General features: G+C 41.5%; 1 protein-coding gene across 1 annotated transcript in view; it reads left to right on the top strand.

The window, feature by feature from the left end:
- LOC309498293 (neurogenic locus notch homolog protein 1-like) overlaps window positions 1-14,932 on the top strand; it is a 52,859-nt gene extending 37,927 nt beyond the window's left edge. The window contains exons 9-15 of the mRNA XM_082168918.1: window positions 4,064-4,186; window positions 4,382-4,615; window positions 7,756-7,911; window positions 8,089-8,274; window positions 13,026-13,148; window positions 13,344-13,576; window positions 14,794-14,932. Of these exons, the coding sequence (XP_082025044.1) occupies window positions 4,064-4,186; window positions 4,382-4,615; window positions 7,756-7,911; window positions 8,089-8,274; window positions 13,026-13,148; window positions 13,344-13,486 (965 nt within the window). The 3' untranslated portion in view covers window positions 13,487-13,576; window positions 14,794-14,932. The remainder of the gene's footprint in view (window positions 1-4,063; window positions 4,187-4,381; window positions 4,616-7,755; window positions 7,912-8,088; window positions 8,275-13,025; window positions 13,149-13,343; window positions 13,577-14,793) is intronic.
- Window positions 14,933-20,111: the final 5,179 nt, after the last annotated feature.

Raw genomic sequence — 20,111 nt, 5'->3', positions numbered from 1 at the left:
TGGCGGGCTCTGACGCGCTAGGGCGCGAAGCGGCCTGATTGGTTCGCACGTCTGAGCCGCCTCGCCATAGGATCGTGCAGTTGCCGCAGCACAGCCAATGGCCGCGCTAGTCGCTCATCTGTGTATGCTGTGTATGCTGTGCAGCTGCACTGTGTTTTAAAAAATTGGCTTCAATATTCTCTAGAAAAGGAGTTTTCCCATATCTTAAGCTAGCCTACGATATCAAGAGTTCGATAAATGTTCGATAATGTTTATGCGCCAAAAGCGGAACGAAACTCATTTGAACCGCGCGCCACACGGACCATTAATCCGCTCTGCTCAAAGTCCAAACAGCAGCGTTGCGCAAGCTCACTAGAGCAGATGCCTGACTTGCCCTGTTGCCCCAGTTGCCCCCTTGCCCCAGACTTACTCTGATCGGTCTCGGTCACGAGATCCAGTGAGAAGCGCTTGAATTCAGCGAAGAATACAATGTCTCAGTGATTTAAACCAGTTTAAAGGCAGATGAAACAGCGCTGACAAACAGGAGAAACACTGTGTGCAACGATACAGTCAGAAGGCTCTTCCGTCTACAGATTCCCATCATTTACCATGGATTTACTGTGATGTTAGCCTAGTAATATTAACTGCACCATGAGATGTGGGATATACATTTTGAATTGTATTATATTTTTAATGTAGACAATGTATTAAAGGACTAATGGAATATAATTACAGTATTTAATAATGTATTTAGGCTACTGTTTTTCATACAAATACCATAGAAACCATAAAGTTACATTTTGCCATGATAGTGAGGTGCTATAGGCTATGCCTGGTTTTATCTGTGGTTATCATGATCTAAATGCATGATACTGGATGACCAATGGTTAATTTTAATGAAACTCAAACAGTCAGAATATTACATTTTGTAATACTCAAGAAACCCGTCTCTGATCCAACTGACCTTAATAACTTCCGCCCCATCTCAAACCTTCCATTCATCTCCAAACTTCTTGAAAAAACTGTTGCTGCTCAACTCCACACCCATCATTCCTCCAATAACCTTTATGAACTTTTTCAATCTGGCTTTCGCTCTCTCCATAGTACCGAAACGGCCCTTCTCAAAATTACCAATGACCTCCTTTTTGCTGATTCCGGTTCACTAACCATCCTCCTTCTGCTTGATCTCAGTGCAGCCTTTGACACCATCTCACACTCTATCCTTCTGGACAGACTTTCCTCCATTGGCATCACTGGTACTCCCCTCACCTGGTTCCGTTCCTACCTTTCCGACCGCTCCCAGTTTATTCAGCTAAAGTCCTTCATCTCTCATCCCTTCCCTTTCACTTCTGGTGTTCCGCAGGGTTCTGTTCTTGGCCCCATGCTTTTTCTGATCTATCTTCTCCCCCTTGGTCACATCTTCAGGAAACACAACATTCATTTTCATTGCTATGCGGCTGACACCCAGCTCTACATCTCCAGTAAACCCAACAGCATACTCCCACCCTCCTCCCTAACCAACCGCCTTCATGAAATAAAGTCCTGGTTCACCTCAAACTTTCTCAAACTTAACAGCAATAAAACTGAACTTCTACTCACTGGCACCAAATCCACCTTAAGTAAAATAAACAATTTCTCAATTTTCATCAACGGCTCCTCCATCTCCCCCTCCCCTCAGGTAAAGAGTCTGGGTGTCATCCTAGACAGCACCCTCAGCTTCAATGCACACATCAATAACATCACTCGTTCAACCTATTTCCACCTCAGAAACATCCACCGTCTTCGCCCTGCTCTCACTCCTCTCTCCACTGCCGTTCTTGTCCATAGCCTCGTCACTTCCCGAATCGATTATTGTAACTCTCTCCTGTTTGGTCTCCCTCAAAAAACCCTCCATAAACTCCAACTTGTTCAGAACACGCATCATCACTCACACACCCTCCATAAAGCACATCACCCCAGTCCTACAACAGCTCCACTGGCTCCCCATCTCACACCGTATCCACTACAAAATCCTGCTCCTCACTTTCAAAGCCATCCATAACCTCGCCCCTTCATACCTGACTGACCTCATTCATATTGCCACACCAGCCCGCTCTCTCCGCTCCTCCTCCTCTCTCCATCTCATTGTCCCGCCCGCCCGCCCGCCTCATCACTATGGGGAGTAGGGCCTTCAGTCGTTCTGCTCCCCAGCTCTGGAACACTCTCCCCCCTGACCTCCGCAACTTCGATTCTCTCAAACACTTCCAATCCACACTCAAAACTCATCTGTTTAGACAAGCCTGTGATTTAGACTGTGACTACTATTGCATTATCCTCCTGTACTGTTTTTTAACTGATGTATTTTATCATGTTTTATGCTAGTTTTTAACATAGTTTTTAGTTTGTTCTAATGTACTTTCTTGTAAGGCGACCTTGAGTGTCCAGAAAGGCGCCAAATAAATAAAATGTATTATTATTATACCAAATAAAAATGAGGTTGTTAAATTTTTATTTTTTTTAACAGATGTTACTGTTTTTGTTAATGAACATAATTTTAACATAGTAAATCTGCATCCTAACTCAAGCTAATACTACTGTCAACTCACTGTCAAATATGCGTTTCGAGACAAAACATGTAATATTAATATTGCAGCCTGCACTGCAAACTGTGTTGAAGATACATGCCATCAAAGTCAGGCAACACAAACCTGTTTCAAGACTTGAAACAATATCCCCCATTAGTACATGCAGAAACTAAGAAATACATTTTTCTATTAAGATATTTATTTTGTTAAGGAAAAATGACAAATGTTTGAATGTTCTACCTCAGATTTGTGAAATGTTCACCTGTTTGGCAAGTGTTTGTCTGTTGTAACGAGGCAGACTAAGAGAGATCCATTTGCAGCTTTTATTAAGAATAATCAAAACAGGCAAGGTCATCAATAGCAGACAGGGCAATGCAGAGGAGACAGAGACAAACCAGGTAGACGAGCTAAGGATGTGTGTGGGTGGGTGGGTGTGTGTGTGTGTGTGTGTGTGCGTGTGTGTGTGTGTGTGTGTGTGTGTGTGTGTGTGTGTGTGTGTGTGTGTGTGTGTGTGTGTGGGTGTGGATGGGTGTGTGGGTGTGTGGGGAAGTGGCGAGTGTGTGTGTGTGGGTGGGGAAGTGGCTTATATGTGTGTGTGAATGAGGTGCAGGTGTGTTGTGCAATAAGAGGCATTATGGGAATTGGAGTTCGGTGAAAAGAAGTTAATACTCTGGCGACGGCTCCCTCCGGTGGTGAAGAGGAGGTGGAGAGGAAGCCTGCTCTGTAACATTGTCATGTTATGTTCTGTCAATAAAGAGTAGTTTAAAACCACAATTAACGCTCTGGTTTCTACAACTTTCACTTAGGAGCAAAAATCTGCCTTTATTAAGAAATAAAGATTTGACATTTATCGTGATACTTATCGATATCGACTGATATAAAACAATTATCGTGATAATTTTTTTGGGCCATATCACCCAGCCCTAATAGGTACTCTATCGTTCAAAACTTTGTGTTTGGTAAGATTTTTTTTTTATGTTTTTGAAAGAAGTCTCTTAAGCTCAGCAAGGCTGAATTTATTTGATCAAAAAACAGTAATATTGTAAAAACAATAATATTGTAAAATATTATTGCTGTTTTGGTTACACTTTATTTTAAGGTGTCCTTGTTACAATGTAATTGCACATTTAGGTATTGAGTAATATTATTAACGTACTTACTATAGAGTTAGGATTAGGGTTTTGTTTAGGGTTAGTTGAATGTAATTATTCATAATTTGCAGTTATTACTACTGTAAGTACATGTAACAAGGACACTGCAAAATAAAGTGTTACCACTGTTTTCTATTACGATATATTTAAAAAATGTAATTCATTCCTGTGACGTGAAACTGAATTTTCAGCATCATTACTCCAGTCTTCAGTGTCACATGATCCTTCTGAAATCATTCTAATTTGCTGATTTGCTGCTCAAAAATATGGGCAGTGCCTGATATGGGCATGTAAACAATCTTGTTGCTTCTGGCTTTTGAAACTAGATTTTTAAGAACATTTTTGATGAAATCGCTTCTTTCTTTCCAGGCTTTAGTGGTCAGAACTGCGAGGAGAACATTGATGACTGTCCAGACCATCGCTGCCTTAACGGAGGGACCTGTGTGGATGGAGTGAACACCTACAATTGCCAATGCAAGCCAGAGTGGACAGGTACCAAATGCCTACTCAAACCCTACACTTCAATTACAGCTAGACACAAATACATTTTTGAATCAGTAAGGCTAACAAGGTTTCATCGGGTAAAATCTCTTTTTTTAATTGGCGTTGTATCTGTGTTTAGAAATGTACATGCTGTATTTTGTAGTGAGATTAACAGCTATGAGTATTTATATATTAATTCCTCAGGTCAGTTCTGTACCGAAGACTTCATTGAGTGCGATTTGATGCCCAATTCCTGCCAGAACGGTGGTACATGCTTGAACACGCAGGGTGGATACAGCTGTGTGTGTGTGAACGGCTGGACAGGGGATGACTGCAGCGAGAACATAGATGACTGCGCAGATGCTGTCTGCTTCGCAGGAGCCACATGTCATGATCGGGTGGCCTACTTCTTCTGTGAATGTCCTCACGGGCGCACAGGTGTGCATCGTTTTTTCACATGCAACTGAATCTTGGTTTGTGGCACTCATTTCTTTTATTGGAGCATTAGCTTTATGAGAGCTTTGAGCAAAACCACTGAAGATAATTTAAAGACCCTATTTTTAGTTTAATGGACCACTTATTTTACTTATTTTCTATTGAAAAAGAAGTTAAGATGGGACATATCAATTTGCTTTTTTAATCTGCTAAAATGAATTTAGTCTGTATTGAATGTGCACTTGCACATAGATGATGTAAAGCAAATAGCCATGGATTAAGTGTCATAACATTATGTGTAAAACGTTATTTTACAGTGTTCTTGTTACACATCTTACATGTAGTTGCTATAGTAATTACTATAAATTGTGCATAATTGCATGCAACTAACCTAAACCACACCTTAATCCTAATCAGGGTTTGGTTTTATGCATGTGGATTTCAGCAGTGGCGTGTAACGCAGTCACTCCTACTAGCCAATTTGGCAGGTTGAATTATATATATCATATATGTTTCAATTGTAGTCTTTTAAAAATCAACTGAAATAATAAACTAAGTGCAATTTAGTGTTGTAAAAAATATAGATTTTTCGATAAATATCGATACCGAAATATCTGAAACGCTTCCAATACAAATTTTCTGCAAAATTGATACATGACATCAAAATCTCATCTCTCTGACAGCGAGTTGACACACAAACCTGCCTCCCCTCTCTCACTCATCTCATTTGCTTCAAATGAATTGCCCCGGCATAGGTTTGCGCATATTTTACATAATTTTACTCATTCCTTCAGCTTTTGTGCTCACACCCAAAGTTTGCACACATAATGCCGCCTCTCAGTACTAAATTGAGTTCTTTTTCACTGCTTATTGCACTTAAACAGTCAAAAACACACAAAATAATGTAAAAAAAAAATGCTGGTTTTGGCGAGTCTTCATGTAAACACAGTCAGATATGTTTTAAAGTCGGCATGAAGTCAAATTTGACAAATCTTCTTTTTATATGTAATATTGTAGTGTTTATTATAAATGATTTATCTGTGCACTTCATTATTTTAAAAAAAATCATTTACCCTTATAATCTTTAATCAAATACATTACCCTTCCCTCCCCCCTCGAAACGACCTCTCTTCTCTTTCGGTCACGTGCCATGGCGAAAGGGTGCGGCTATCGGTGTGTCTGTCTCGTTTTGAGCGTTTTGAGTCAAGTCAAGTTATCAGTCAAGTTCACCCTCGAGAGCATCTCGAAGAGTCCGAATGGTAGGCTATCTATCTTATCTAAATCTAGTTATTTACTTATCGGACACGTCGAGATGCTCTCGATGGTGAACTTGACGGATAACTTGACTTGACTCATCATCTTGGTTCGCGGGAGGCTCATATAAATATGGGCTGATTCCTGCCTGAAAATTTAGCTGCTCGTCCTCGTTCTCGTCGCCGGGCTCCTCAATAAAAAAATCCTTCATGGGAGAGTAACGGTGGGGAGTCCGGTGGAGAGAAATCCTCCACAACTGAATGTAAACTGGCATTCAAATCTGCCTCCATTTTGTTTGCAACGCCCAACCTCCAACGATCCAATCAATTCCCGAAGGACGAAATCAAGCCCCGCCCTACATTTTTTTTCTAATTTCAGAAGCCGTTTCACTCGGATATACGTCACAACAAGGAAAAAAATGACAATCTCAACTTCCGTTTCATGCCGACTTTAAGTGCATGTAAACAGTTGAGAAAGAAAATGCATGTGTAACAGTATAATGGATCTGTGCGTCAGGTCTTAAAGTGACAGCAGCCTAATATACCTGCTGCCAAATTATGAGATAATATAAAAAAATATCTAAATTACAGTTTTTCCCAATTGTATTGATGTCAAAATTGTGGCCAGTGAAAATACTGCATAGCTGATAACTTTGGAAAACCACTAGCCACAGTGGCTGGTGAGCAAAAAAGTTAATGTCAAGCCCCAATCCTAACCCTATAGTCAGTACATGTAGTTAAATATTATTACTCAGTACTTAAAGGGTAACTAAACCCCTGGTCAGAGCCTGACTCCACCCACTGGCAATATTTGAAAAATGCTAGAAAAGTGGGCAGACCCCAGCGGAGATAGAGGGGACGAACCGTGAGTGGGGGGGGGGGGGGGGGGCGTGCACCTGAGACCTGCTGTCAGACTCTCTAAAATGGAGAGTGACTCACAGGGTCGTAAGACGACGTAAAGTACATGCATCTGATGAGTTTTATCGAGTTGATGTCAATGGCGCGCGCTCTCTATAGGCATTTTCATATTTTGCCGCTATGTGAAAAAATCCAGCAAAATGCGCTGGCGCGTTTGTCGACCCCAGAGGATTAACTTTAGCCTAACCATAAATTGTGATTAAAATATATATGATCACTCACAATAAGACGCCACTGCAGTGGTGGAGTCCATGCAGGAGGAGCAGCGTTTGGCACTGCGTCGCTTTTCAGCGCGAGCTGTGTGGAGAAGCCCATTTCCACCTCTATTGCGTTGGAAAAGCAATTCCGCGTAAAATGCAGGTTTCACACTCACGGTCTTCCAGGCCAAGTGCATGCAACCACTGGCGCCTAATTTCCAAGTCTGCTGGAAAGCTATGCAGTCCAGCAGTGCTGTTGCAACCAGCAACACTACACCTACGTACCCTCCTGACCACTGTACTAAATACAGATAAATCTACGCTAGCTTGTACCAAGGGCGTGGTGAGCTGGAACCTGCTTACATCACGTAGTACCGCTTACGTACCGCAAACATCCAATAGGAAAATTCAACTGCAGTAGCCACTGTTCAACCTGAAGAGGGCAGCACTCAGACGTTTTTACACCATATATTGTAGAATTAAAACACTTTATACCCAAATGTCAAAAAAGTTACTCGAATCAATGAACAGCACTAATAAAGCCCCATTCTTCCAGATCATTAACTAAAAAAAGTTGGTTTAGGGTTTAGTTACCCTTTAAATGTATAATTACCCTGTAACACGGACACCTTAAAATAAAGTGTAACTAACATTTGTTTTGATTTCATGAGGTCTTTAATACCTGCCATGCTGTTTAAATAGGAGACATTCACTTATTTTTATTGTCATACATTTCTGTACAAGCTAATGTTTATTGTGTGTATCGATGTCTTAGGTCTGCTGTGTCACCTGGATGATGCTTGCATTAGTAACCCATGTCAGAAAGGCTCAAACTGCGACACCAACCCGTTGACTGGCAAGGCCATCTGTACCTGTCCTCTGGGTTATGTTGGCCCAGCCTGTGACCAAGACATTGACGAATGCTCACTGGGTGAGTAATGGCTTCTTTAAAAAAAACACCTGAATAAAATGAACACTTGAACAACACAGCAACCACCCAGAACACCCTAGCAACCACTTAAAACACCCTGCTAACCTGAATGTATTAGTGATCGAATGATGGATTTCCCCCCAAAAAACTGTAAAGGCATTTGTGTCTCTTTTTTAGGTGCAAACCCTTGTGCACATGCTGGAAAGTGTATAAACACAAAAGGTTCCTTCCAGTGTAAATGTCTGCAGGGATATGTGGGTGCTCGATGTGAACTGGACATAAACGAGTGCATGTCCAACCCATGCCAGAATGATGCTACCTGTTTGGATCAAATTGGAGGCTTCCATTGCATCTGTATGCCAGGTAATCCAAAATATCTGCTGCATTTGGTTTTGGACACAGTCTATATCTAAGTGCTCACTATATTACCTCATACTGGTGATGTCATTACCTCACATGACCAACCTGTGATCCAATAAATAGCTTTTTTTGGCCGTCGCTCTAATTATACTGATGCCTGTCTACATAAAGCTGATATATTGTGTTTCATATAGACAGAATAAACAATATTAGCATCGCTAAGGCAGGCTGAATTCTCTTGCTAAATCTGGAACTAATCGTGCTACATATACTTCACCCAAACTGACAAAGCAAAGGAACTAGTTCAGGTTCCTTTCTGACTAACAAAATAATAAGAGTCCATCTTTCCATCTTTTGATGATATTCTTTTTCTCAATGTTTATGTGCTTTCTCTGGAATCATTTAATGAAAGGTATAAAGTACAGTAAATCTAGTTCAAATTGAAATTCCTAAATATTATTACTCCAATCAACAAAATCTCTACCAATTACATATAATATAGCAGTAAAATATTGTTATCGTTATTGGCCTGATAAGAAAATGTTGTCGATATGTTACAGCCGAATAAATAAAGATAATTTCCCTCGGCTGAGACACTTCAGTTCGCCAGGTTTGGTTTTTGAATTGCTTGAAAAATGATTGGAGTGCAACATGTGAAGCGCAAGTCTGTCATATTGGCTACATGAAATTATAGATATAATATATAATTTTGTGCTTAGGACATGGCTTTTAATTGTGAGAGTTTTGTTTTTGTAATCAGGCAAAAATCATATAAAAATTTGGAAAATTTGTGAAATAACACAATTAAATGGATATAAAAAATACATAAATAAAAAATACAGTTACAATGCAGTTTGGCTGTAATGATTCATGTCTGTGTTCCTCTGTCTTGTCCCATGTTTAGCAGTTCCTCGTTATGTTGATTAGTCTCCCCAGGTGTTTCTCATTTACCACGCCCCCTTGTTATCTTGTTTAGCTTGTTTGCATTTGTATTTAAACCTCTGTGCTTCAGTTGTTGTTTGTCGGTCGTTATAGCTGTTTCCCTGTTCATGTCCTGAGTTCTGTGTTCAGTTGTCTGCCTGGATTACCTGTTTGTGTTATTAAATGTAATGCTTGCATATGGATTCTCTCTCTGCTTCATTCCTGCCTCATCGTAACATTGGCTTCGTGACAGAAAGTAGAGACAAAACAAAGCCACATGACATGGACACTTATTGGTCAAAATAAAAAGTTTTACAATAATTGCAATATTCACAATGTTGCCATATTTTATATGGCCAGCTGAATCACCATGAATGTATTGTGAATATTTGATATATTGCCTGGGTCTAATACTTATGTGATTATGTATTTAGCAGACTTTTTCTAGCATATACCCTTTCCTGGCTTAAAAGCTGTTTACCATGCTAACAATTCAAAGCCACAATGTCTTAAATCTCCTGATTATGGGGTATATGGCTTGAATCTCGAATCTTTTTAATAACAATGAAGGCTTTAACTGACATTAGTTACATAACAAATTAGTTCATTAAATGACGAATCAATGGCAGCCTCTTAACTTTGATCACTCAGAGGAAATCCACTCTGCTTATTTTGACTCAAAAGTGTCCTGTTGACAACATCAGTTCCAGTGGCAAGACAAATGATATCGGCCTTCTGTCCGGGTCAACACTGAAGGTAGAGATTTTAGATGAGCTCAGTGAGTTTGCAATAACAATGCAGTATTAGTGTTTCCCACAACTTTGGAACATGGGATAGGCTACGTTTTCCAGCGTGCCCTTCTCTCAGCCTCATTTAAAAACAGTCTACCATGCCACCCAGTCTGTCTGTGTGTGTGCTTGTCTCCTTTCACTACTTTGGACCTGAATGGAACTCGTATCAGACAAACATAACCTAAACCTCAGCTGTGAGGAAACATCACTAAAGTAATTTCTCACTTTTTTTATTCCATGCATTCTTGGGTTTTGAAAAAGGAATACATTTTATATAATGTGATCAGTTATTAAATATATCCTAACTGAACATTTTTGCAGTTAAATCGTAGGAAATTGTTGTTAGAGTCGGTTAAGTCGTTGTCGTTGGTGCCTCTAACAGAGCCCTGGTACTGCCAGCCTTCTCAGAAAAGGAAGACTGTTGACCGCAACAACAGTAACGACTGTTTTTGAATGTAATAGGGAGTTTCACAACGTTTTATCCCTCTGTTTATACTGGGAAACAATCACATTTTCATATTTGTGTTAAAGGATCTGTGCTGTGCAATCTGATATAAATATTTAGTTCTTTGCAAGGCGACATGAATTCTGTCAGCAAACAGTTGCTCAAATATTTGTCCATGTCTAGTATATTTGAATTTATGGGTTCCCTTTCGAGAGGTCTCTCTTATTGCGTATCTCTCTTTCGGTGGCATCGGACAAGGAGGACGAAAAGGATGACAGCCTTTCCATTGTTGCATCCGAATGCGACGAGTCGACGGGCTCTGTTTCAGGCCCCGCTCCGTCAACACAAGCCAGCACGAGAACGAGTATCGATACAGAGCTTCTCCGCGTGCTCACCAATCTCTACCGTAGACGGCGCTCTGGAGAAAGGCTATGCGGCGATTCCTCCCCTCGAGGAAGCGGTGGCCACACACCTTTGCCCACCCACCGCTACTGGATGGAAAGCTAAAGCATCGCATCCATCCAAGCACTTCAGCTCTCGCTGGCCATGCATACGCCGCCGCTGGCCAAGCTGCTTCGGCGCTTCACACCATGGCTGTCCTCTAAGATTTTTAGGCCAAACATCTGCGCTCTTTGGACGAGTCTGGACCTGAACCGGAAGCTTTCAGGGATCTGCGCAGCACCACAGACCTGGCCTGCGAGCCACAAAGTCGACAGCCCAGGAGATTGGACGAAGCATGGCCAGCTTGACGGTGCTTGGTGCAAATTATGGCTTAATTTGACTGATATGAAGGAAGCAGACAGGGCAGCTTTTCTGGACTCCCCTATCTCCACCACCGGTCTTTTCGGCCCAGCAGTCAAAGGGTTCGCGGAGTGCTACACTGAGGCTCAGAAAGCGTCACAACCTATGCATCACTTTCTCCCGAAATGCTCCAGCTCTGCTTCTCAGCAGGTAAAATCAGCGCCTCCAGTCTCCCAGCCACGCCCAGCGGCTGAAGTCCGTCACTGCTCTCGCTCTGCAAAGAGGCGGGGACCCCGACCCAAGATTGTGTTGGACTCCGAGCCTTGTAAGCCTTCCTAGCCTTAGGAAGAAAGAGAGAGAGTTTGAGTCCCGTCGAGGCCGGACCACTCTCCAAAAAGCGTCTCACACCTTTTTTCAGGCGGCTGGAAATACCGATGTTGCAGTAAATGGGTCTGTTATAAAACACGCAAACAAACGCCGTAAAGAGCTCTTTTCTGTCTGTCATATGTAGGTCACGTGCCAAAGTATGCACCCCTACACACAAGCACTGTTCCCACAGTATTAACCTGTCCTCCAGCTCACGCTGGGGATGTAATAAATGCAGGTCATGTGTCCACTATACAATACGCACCCCTGCACACAAGCACTGTTCCCACAGTAACAAACTCTCCTCCAGCTAACTCTTATGGGTGCTTATATAGCCATAAGCCACGCCCATTCTGGTCAACCATTCTGATTGGTTTGCACGTCTGAGCCGCCTCGCCATAGGTCCGTGCAGTTGCCGCAGCAAAGCCAATGACCACGCTAGTCGCTCGTCTGTGTATGCTGTGCAGCTGCACTGCGTTTGAAAAAATTGGCTTTTTAAGTTTTCCCTTAAAGAGTTTTTATCTTTTTCCCATATAGCGTAAGCTAGCCTTATGCAATACTCGTTCCCTCATCTCAGGGAACCGAGGTTATGTTAGTAACCGAGATGTTATGTTTTAGTGCTGATTTTTTTATTCATCCTGCTCGAAAGTTACAGGCTATGTTCACGTGTTTTGGATGTGAACAGCAAAAATCTCTGACATTTAAAAAAATTCAGATCTGGACTCACTTTCATATGTGGAATAAAATTTAATAGGTACTCTATCATTCAAAACTTTGTGTTTGGTACGATTTTTTTTTGAAAGAAGTCTATTATGCTCAACAAGGCTGAATTTAACTGATCAAAAAACAGTAATATTGTAAAAACAATAATATTGTAAAATATTATTGCTGTTTTGGTTACACTTTATTTTAAGGTGTCTTTGTTACAATGTAATTCTTCATTTAGGTATTGGGTAATATTATTAACATGTATTTCGATAATTTCGATATATTGTGCAGCCCTAGTGTGTGTGTGTGTGTGTGTACATTTAGGTATTGAGTAATATTATTAACATGTACTTACTATAGAGTTAAGATTAGGGTTTTGTTTAGGGTTAGTTGAATGTAATTATTCATAATTTACAGTTATTACTACTGTAAGTATTAAGATCTGTCCAGGGACAGCAGATGTAAAATAGCCTTCTGGCTAATTTTGGCACACTGTACATTTAATTATGTCTTATTAGTGTGCATTGTCCCTGTTAAATAAACCTGAAATAAATAAATAAATAAATAAATAAAGTACATGTAACAAGGAAACTGCAAAATAAAGCATCATTACTCCAGTCTTCAGTGTCACATGATCCTTCTGAAATCATTCTAAAATGCTGATTTGCTGCTCAAAAATATCGGCAGTGCCTGATATGGGCATGTAAACAATCTTGTTGCTTCTGGCTTTTGAAACTAGATTTATAAGAACATTTTTGATGAAATTGCTTCTTTCTTTCCAGGCTTTAGTGGTCAGAACTGCGAGGAGAACATTGATGACTGTCCAGACCATCGCTGCCTTAACGGAGGGACCTGTGTGGATGGAGTGAACACCTACAATTGCCAATGCAAGCCAGAGTGGACAGGTACCAAATGCCTACTCAAACCCTACACTTCAAGTACAGCTAGACACAAATACATTTTTGAATCAGTAAGGCTAACAAGGTTTCATTGGGTAAAATCTCTTTTTTTAATTGCCGTTGTATCTGTGTTTAGAAAGGTACATGCTGTATTTTGCAGTGAAATTAACAGCTATAAATATTTATGTATTCATTCCTCAGGTCAGTTCTGTACCGAAGACTTCAACGAGTGCGATTTGATGCCCAATTCCTGCCAGAACGGTGGTGCATGCTTGAACATGCAGGGTGGATACAGCTGTGTGTGTGTGACGGCTGGACAGGGGATGACTGCAGCGAGAACATAGATGACTGCGCAGATGCTGCCTGCCACTCAGGAGCCACATGTCATGATCGGGTGGCCTCCTTCTTCTGTGAATGTCCTCACGGGCGCACAGGTGTGCATAGTTTTTTCACATACAACTGAATCTTGGTTTGAGGCACTCATTTCTTTTATTGGAGCATTAGCTTTATGAGAGCTTTGAGCAAAACCACTGAAGATAATTTAAAGACCCTATTTTTATTTTAATGGACCACTTATTTTAATTATTTTCTATTGAAAAAGAAATTAAAATGGGACATATCAATTTGCTTTTTTAATCTGCTAAAATGACTTTAGTCCGTATTGGATTTCAGCAGTGGCGTGTAACGCAGTCACTCCTACTAGCCAATTTGGCAGGTTGAATTATATATATCATATATGTTTCAATTGTAGTCTTTTAAAAATCATCTGAAATAATAAACGAAGTGCAATTTAGTGTTGTAAAAAATATAGATTTTTCGATAAATATCGATACCGAAATATCTGAAACGCTTCCAATACAAATTTTCTGCAAAATTGATACATGACATCAAAATCTCATCTCTCTGACAGCGAGTTGACACACAAACCTGCCTCCCCTCTCTCACTCATCTCATTTGCTTCAAATGAATTGCCCCGGCATAGGTTTGCGCATATTTTACATAATTTTACTCATTCCTTCAGCTTTTGTGCTCACACCCAAAGTTTGCACACATAATGCCGCCTCTCAGTACTAAATTGAGTTCTTTTTCACTGCTTATTGCACTTAAACAGTCAAAAACACACAAAATATATGGCGAGTCTTCATGTAAACACAGTCAGATATGTTTTAAGTGCATGTAAACAGTTGAGAAAGAAAATGCATGTGTAACAGTATAATGGATCTGTGCGTCAGGTCTTAAAGTGACAGCAGCCTAATATACCTGCTGCCAAATTATGAGATAATATAAAAAAATATCTAAATTACAGTTTTTCCCAATTGTATTGATGTCAAAATTGTGGCCAGTGAAAATACTGCATAGCTGATAACTTTGGAAAACCACTAGCCACAGTGGCTGGTGAGCAAAAAAGTTAATGTCAAGCCCCAATCCTAACCCTATAGTCAGTACATGTAGTTAAATATTATTACTCAGTACTTAAATGTATAATTACACTGTAACACGGACACCTTAAAATAAAGTGTAACTAACATTTGTTTTGATTTCATGAGGTCTTTAATACCTGCCATGCTGTTTAAATAGGAGACATTCACTTATTTTTATTGTCATACATTTCTGTACAAGCTAATGTTTATTGTGTGTATCGATGTCTTAGGTCTGCTGTGTCACCTGGATGATGCTTGCATTAGTAACCCATGTCAGAAAGGCTCAAACTGTGACACCAACCCAGTCAACGGCAAGGCCATCTGTACCTGTCCTCTGGGTTATGTTGGCCCAGCCTGTGACCAAGACGTTGACGAATGCTCACTGGGTGAGTAATGGCTTCTTTAAAAAAAACACCTGAATAAAATGAACACTTGAACAACACAGCAACCACCTAGAACACCCTAGCAACCACTTAAAACACCCTGCCAACCTGAATGTATTAGTGATCGAATGAAGGATTTCCCCCCAAAAAACTGTAAAGGCATTTGTGTCTCTTTTTTAGGTGCAAACCCTTGTGCACATGCTGGAAAGTGTATAAACACAAAAGGTTCCTTCCAGTGTAAATGTCTGCAGGGATATGTGGGTGCTCGATGTGAACTGGACATAAACGAGTGCATGTCCAACCCATGCCAGAATGATGCTACCTGTTTGGATCAAATTGGAGGCTTCCATTGCATCTGTATGCCAGGTAATCCAAAATATCTGCTGCATTTGGTTTTGGACACAGTCTATATCTAAGTGCTCACTATATTACCTCATACTGGTGATGTCATTACCTCACATGACCAACCTGTGATCCAATAAATAGCTTTTTTTGGCCGTCGCTCTAATTATACTGATGCCTGTCTACATAAAGCTTATATATAGTGTTTCATATAGACAAAATAAACAATATTAGCATCGCTAAGGCAGGCTGAATTCTCTTGCTAAATCTGGAACTAATCATGCTACATATACTTCACCCAAACTGACAAAGCAAAGGAACTAGTTCAGGTTCCTTTCTGACTAACAAAATAATAAGAGTCCATCTTTCCATCTTTTGATGATATTCTTTTTCTCAATGTTTATGTGCTTTCTCTGGAATCATTTAATGAAAGGTATAAAGTACAGTAAATCTAGTTCAAATTGAAATTCCTAAATATTATTACTCCAATCAACAAAATCTCTACCAATTACATATAATATAGCAGTAAAATATTGTTATTGTTATCGTTATTGGCCTGATAAGAAAATGTTGTCGATATGTTACAGCCGAATAAATAAAGATAATTTCCCTCGGCTGAGACACTTCAGTTCGCCACGATGGTTTTTGAATTGCTTGAAAAATGATTGGAGTGCAACATGTGAAGCGCAAGTCTGTCATATTGGCTACATGAAATTATAGATATAATATATAATTTTGTGCTTAGGACATGGCTTTTAATTGTGAGAGTTTTGTTTTTGTAATCAGGCAAAAATCATATAAAAATTTGGATTTAGATTTATCGGCCAATATATCGGTTATCAGCTTTCAAATATAAAGAATCGGTGCATCCCTACAAACTAAATAAATGAATCAACCGAATAATATATCAAAACACAAAAGCATAATTTAAAAATAAATAATACAATTAAATGGATATAAAAAATACATAAATAAAAAATACAGTTACAATGCAGTTTGGCTTCGTGACAGAAAGTAGAGACAAAACAAAGCCACATGACATGGAAACTTATTGGTAAAAATAAAAAGCTTTAAAATAATTGCAATATTCACAATGTTGCCATATTTTATATGGCCAGCTGAATCACCATGAATGTATTGTGAATATTTGATATATTGCCTGGGTCTAATACTTATGTGATTATGTATTTAGCAGACTTTTTCTAGCATATACCCTTTCCTGGCTTAAAAGTTGTTTACCATGCTAACAATTCAAAGCCACAATGTCTTAAACACCCCTCCTGATTATGGGGTATATTGCTTGAATCTCGAATCTTTTTAATAACAATGAAGGCTTTAACTGACATTAGTTACATAACAAATGAGTTCATTAAATGACGAATCAATGGCAGCCTCTTAACTTTGATCACTCAGAGGAAATCCACTCTGCTTATTTTGACTCAAAAGTGTCCTGTTGACAACATCAGTTCCAGTGGCAAGACAAATGATATCGGCCTTCTGTCCGGGTCAACACTGAAGGTAGAGATTTTAGATGAGCTCAGTGAGTTTGCAATAACAACGCAGTATCAGTGTTTCCCACAACTTTGGAACATGGGATAGGCTACGTTTTCCAGCGTGCCCTTCTCTCAGCCTCATTTAAAAACAGTCTACCATGCCACCCAGTCTGTCTGTGTGTGTGTGTGTGTGTGTGTGTGTGTGTGTGTGTGTGTGTGTGTGTGTGTGTGTGCTTGTCTCCTTTCACTACTTTGGACCTGAATGGAACTCGTATCATGTCAGACAAACATAACCTAAACCTCAGCTGTGAGGAAACATCACTAAAGTAATTTCTCACTTTTTTTATTCCATGCATTCTTGGGTTTTGAAAAAGGAATACATTTTATATAATGTGATCAGTTATTAAATATATCCTAACTGAACATGTTAAAGGATCTGTGCTGTGCAATCTGATATAAATATTTAGTTCTTTGCAAGGCGACATGAATTCTGTCAGCAAACAGTTGCTCAAATATTTGTCCATGTCTAGTATATTTGAATTTATGGGTTCCCTTTCGAGAGGTCTCTCTTATTGCGTAAGGCTAGCTTACGCTATGGGAAAACTCCTTTTCTCGAGAATATTGAAGCCAATTTTTTAAAACACAGTGCAGCTGCACAGCATGAGCGGGTACAGATGAGCGACTAGCGCGGCCATTGGCTGTGCTGCGCAACTGCACGAACCAATGGCGAGGCGGCTCAGACGTGCAAACCAATCAGGCCGCTTCGCACCCTAGAGCGTCAGAGCCCGCCAGAATGGGCTTGGCTTATGGCAATATAAGCACCCATTCTTTGGCAAGGAACTCAGATTTTATCTCCTTCAGCGAACACTCCACTTCGCTGATCTCTGGATAGAAGCCTTCGCCGCCTTCAAAAAGCTTTCAGCGGAACAAGCCTTCTGCTATTCAGCCCTGAGGATGCCAGCTTCCTGGGTTCACTAGACGCTGCCTTCAGCCCGCTGTTCTGCTGTGCCTTCCAGCACAGCAGAATAAAAGAATAATTCTGAATATTTATCATTAAAGAATAAATATTCTTTAATGCTAGTGTGCTCGCCATCGCGTCACACTTTCTAAGAGAGCTAAATTTCCGAGGCGTTGCTTCATCCGTTTCAGGCCCCGCTCCGTCAACACAAGCCAGCACGAGAACGAGCATCGATGCAGAGCTTCTCTGCGTGCTCACCAATCTCTGGAGAAAGGCTATGAGGCGATTCCTCCCCTCGAGGAAGCAGTGGCCACACACCTTTGCCCGCCCACCGCTACTGGATGGAAAGCTAAAGCATCGCATCCATCCAAGCACTTCAGCTCTCGCTTTACACCATGGCTGTCCTCCAAGATTTTCAGGCCAAACTTCTCCGCTCTTTGGACGAGTCTGGACCTGAACCGGAAGCTTTCAGGGATCTGCGCAGCGCCACAGACCTGGCCTGCGAGCCACAAAGTCGACAGCCCAGGCAATTGGACGAAGCATGGTCAGCTTGACGGTGCTTGAGCGGCACCTATTGCTTAATTTGACTGATATGAAGGAAGCAGATAGGGCAGCTTTTCTGGACTCCCCTATCTCCACCACCGGTCTTTTCGGCCCAGCAGTCAAAGGGTTCGCCGAGCGCTACACTGAGGCTCAGAAAGCGTCACAACCTATGCATCACTTTCTCCCGAAATGCTCCAGCTCTGCTTCTCAGCAGGAAAATCAGCGCCTCCAGTCTCCCAGCCCCGCCCAGCGGCTGAAGTCCGTCACTGCTCTCTGCAAAGAGGCAGGGACCCCGACCCAAGATTGTGTTGGACCCCGAGCCTCGTAAACCTTCCTAGCCTTAGGAAGAAAGAGAGAGAGTTTGAGTCCCGCCGAGGCCGGACCACTCTCCAAAAAGTGTCTCACACCTTTCCCAGTCCCCTTTTTTCAGGCCGATGTTGCAGTAAATGGGTCAGTTATAAAACACGCACACCTGCAAACAAACGCCGTTTTACGGCGACACAAATAAAGCACGAAAAGAGCTCTTTTCTGTCTGTGTCATATATAGGTCACGTGCCCACGATAAAGTACGCACCCCTACATACAAGCACTGTTCCCACAGCATTAATCTCTCCTCCAGCTCACGCTGGGGATGCAATGAATGTAGTGCGTGTGCCCACTATGAAGTACACACCCCTACACATAAGCACTGCCACCACAGTACCAATTCTCCCCCCAGCTCATGCGGGAGATGTAATAAATGTAGGTTGTGTGCCCACTATGAAGTAAGCACCCCTACACATGAAAACTGTTCCCACAGTTTCAGTTCTCCCTCCAGCTCGCGCTGGAGATGTGATGAAAGGTGTGCCCGCTGTAATGCACGCGCCCCTGCACATAAGCGCTGTTCACACAGCATTACAAGATGGCTGGGCGGCTAGGTCCCTGTCACAGAGCGGCCCGTCTGCAGTTTTCATTCAACCCCTAGCTATTAGGGCCAAGACCTGGAAGGCCATCCCCGGTATATCAGTATTGGTGTTGAACATGACAAAACGAGGCTACTCGCTAGAGTTTGCTCGCAGACCCCGCGCTTTCGAGCCGTGGTCAAAACGACAGTGAGAAGAGATGTGGCGCACATCCTTTGCACTGAAGTGTCGAAACTGTTAGAAAAGGAAGCTGTCGAACCAGTCCCTCTTTCACAAAGCGAGTCAAGCTTTTATAGTCGCTACTTCCTCGTTCTGAAAAAGGATGGTGGCCTCAGGCCCATCCGAGACCTCAGACACCTGAACAAAGCGCTTATGATACGCCCGTTCAGGATGCTGACAACCAGACAAATCCTTGCGCAAATTCACCCAGGGGATTGGTTTTTCTCAGTGGATCTGAAAGATGCTTATTTTCACATCCAAATATCGCCCCATCACAGGCCATTCCTAACCCCCCTGAGACAGCTGGGAGTGCGAGTGTTAAACTACCTCGACAATTGGCTGATTATAGCCCAATCGGAGGAACAGTTGATAACTCACAGATCCTGGCTCCTCAGCCATTTACAATGCCTTGGTCTAAGGATCAATGCTTCCAAGAGCACACTGTCTCCCAGCCAGGGTATTTCTTTCCTGGGTACAGTGATAGACTCTATACAAATGAAAGTGTGCCTTACGTCAAATCTCAAGAGATTTCAGAGGATGTTGGGTCTCATGGCCTCAGCATCATCAGTACTCCAGCTTGGACTACTGCACATGCGTCCTCTCCAGCGCTGGCTAAAACACAGAGTACCGGCTCACGTGTGGTGATTTGGCCACTTACAAATCAGATCGATCCACGGCTGTATCAAAGCCCTGGCTCCCTGGAAAGCA

The sequence above is a fragment of the Leuciscus leuciscus genome (genome assembly GCF_965113295.1).
Source record: "Leuciscus leuciscus genome assembly, chromosome: 5".
NCBI classification, from domain to species: domain Eukaryota; kingdom Metazoa; phylum Chordata; class Actinopteri; order Cypriniformes; family Leuciscidae; genus Leuciscus; species Leuciscus leuciscus.
Note: the sequence above shows the minus strand (reverse complement) of the source record. Positions and strands in the feature narration are given on the sequence as shown.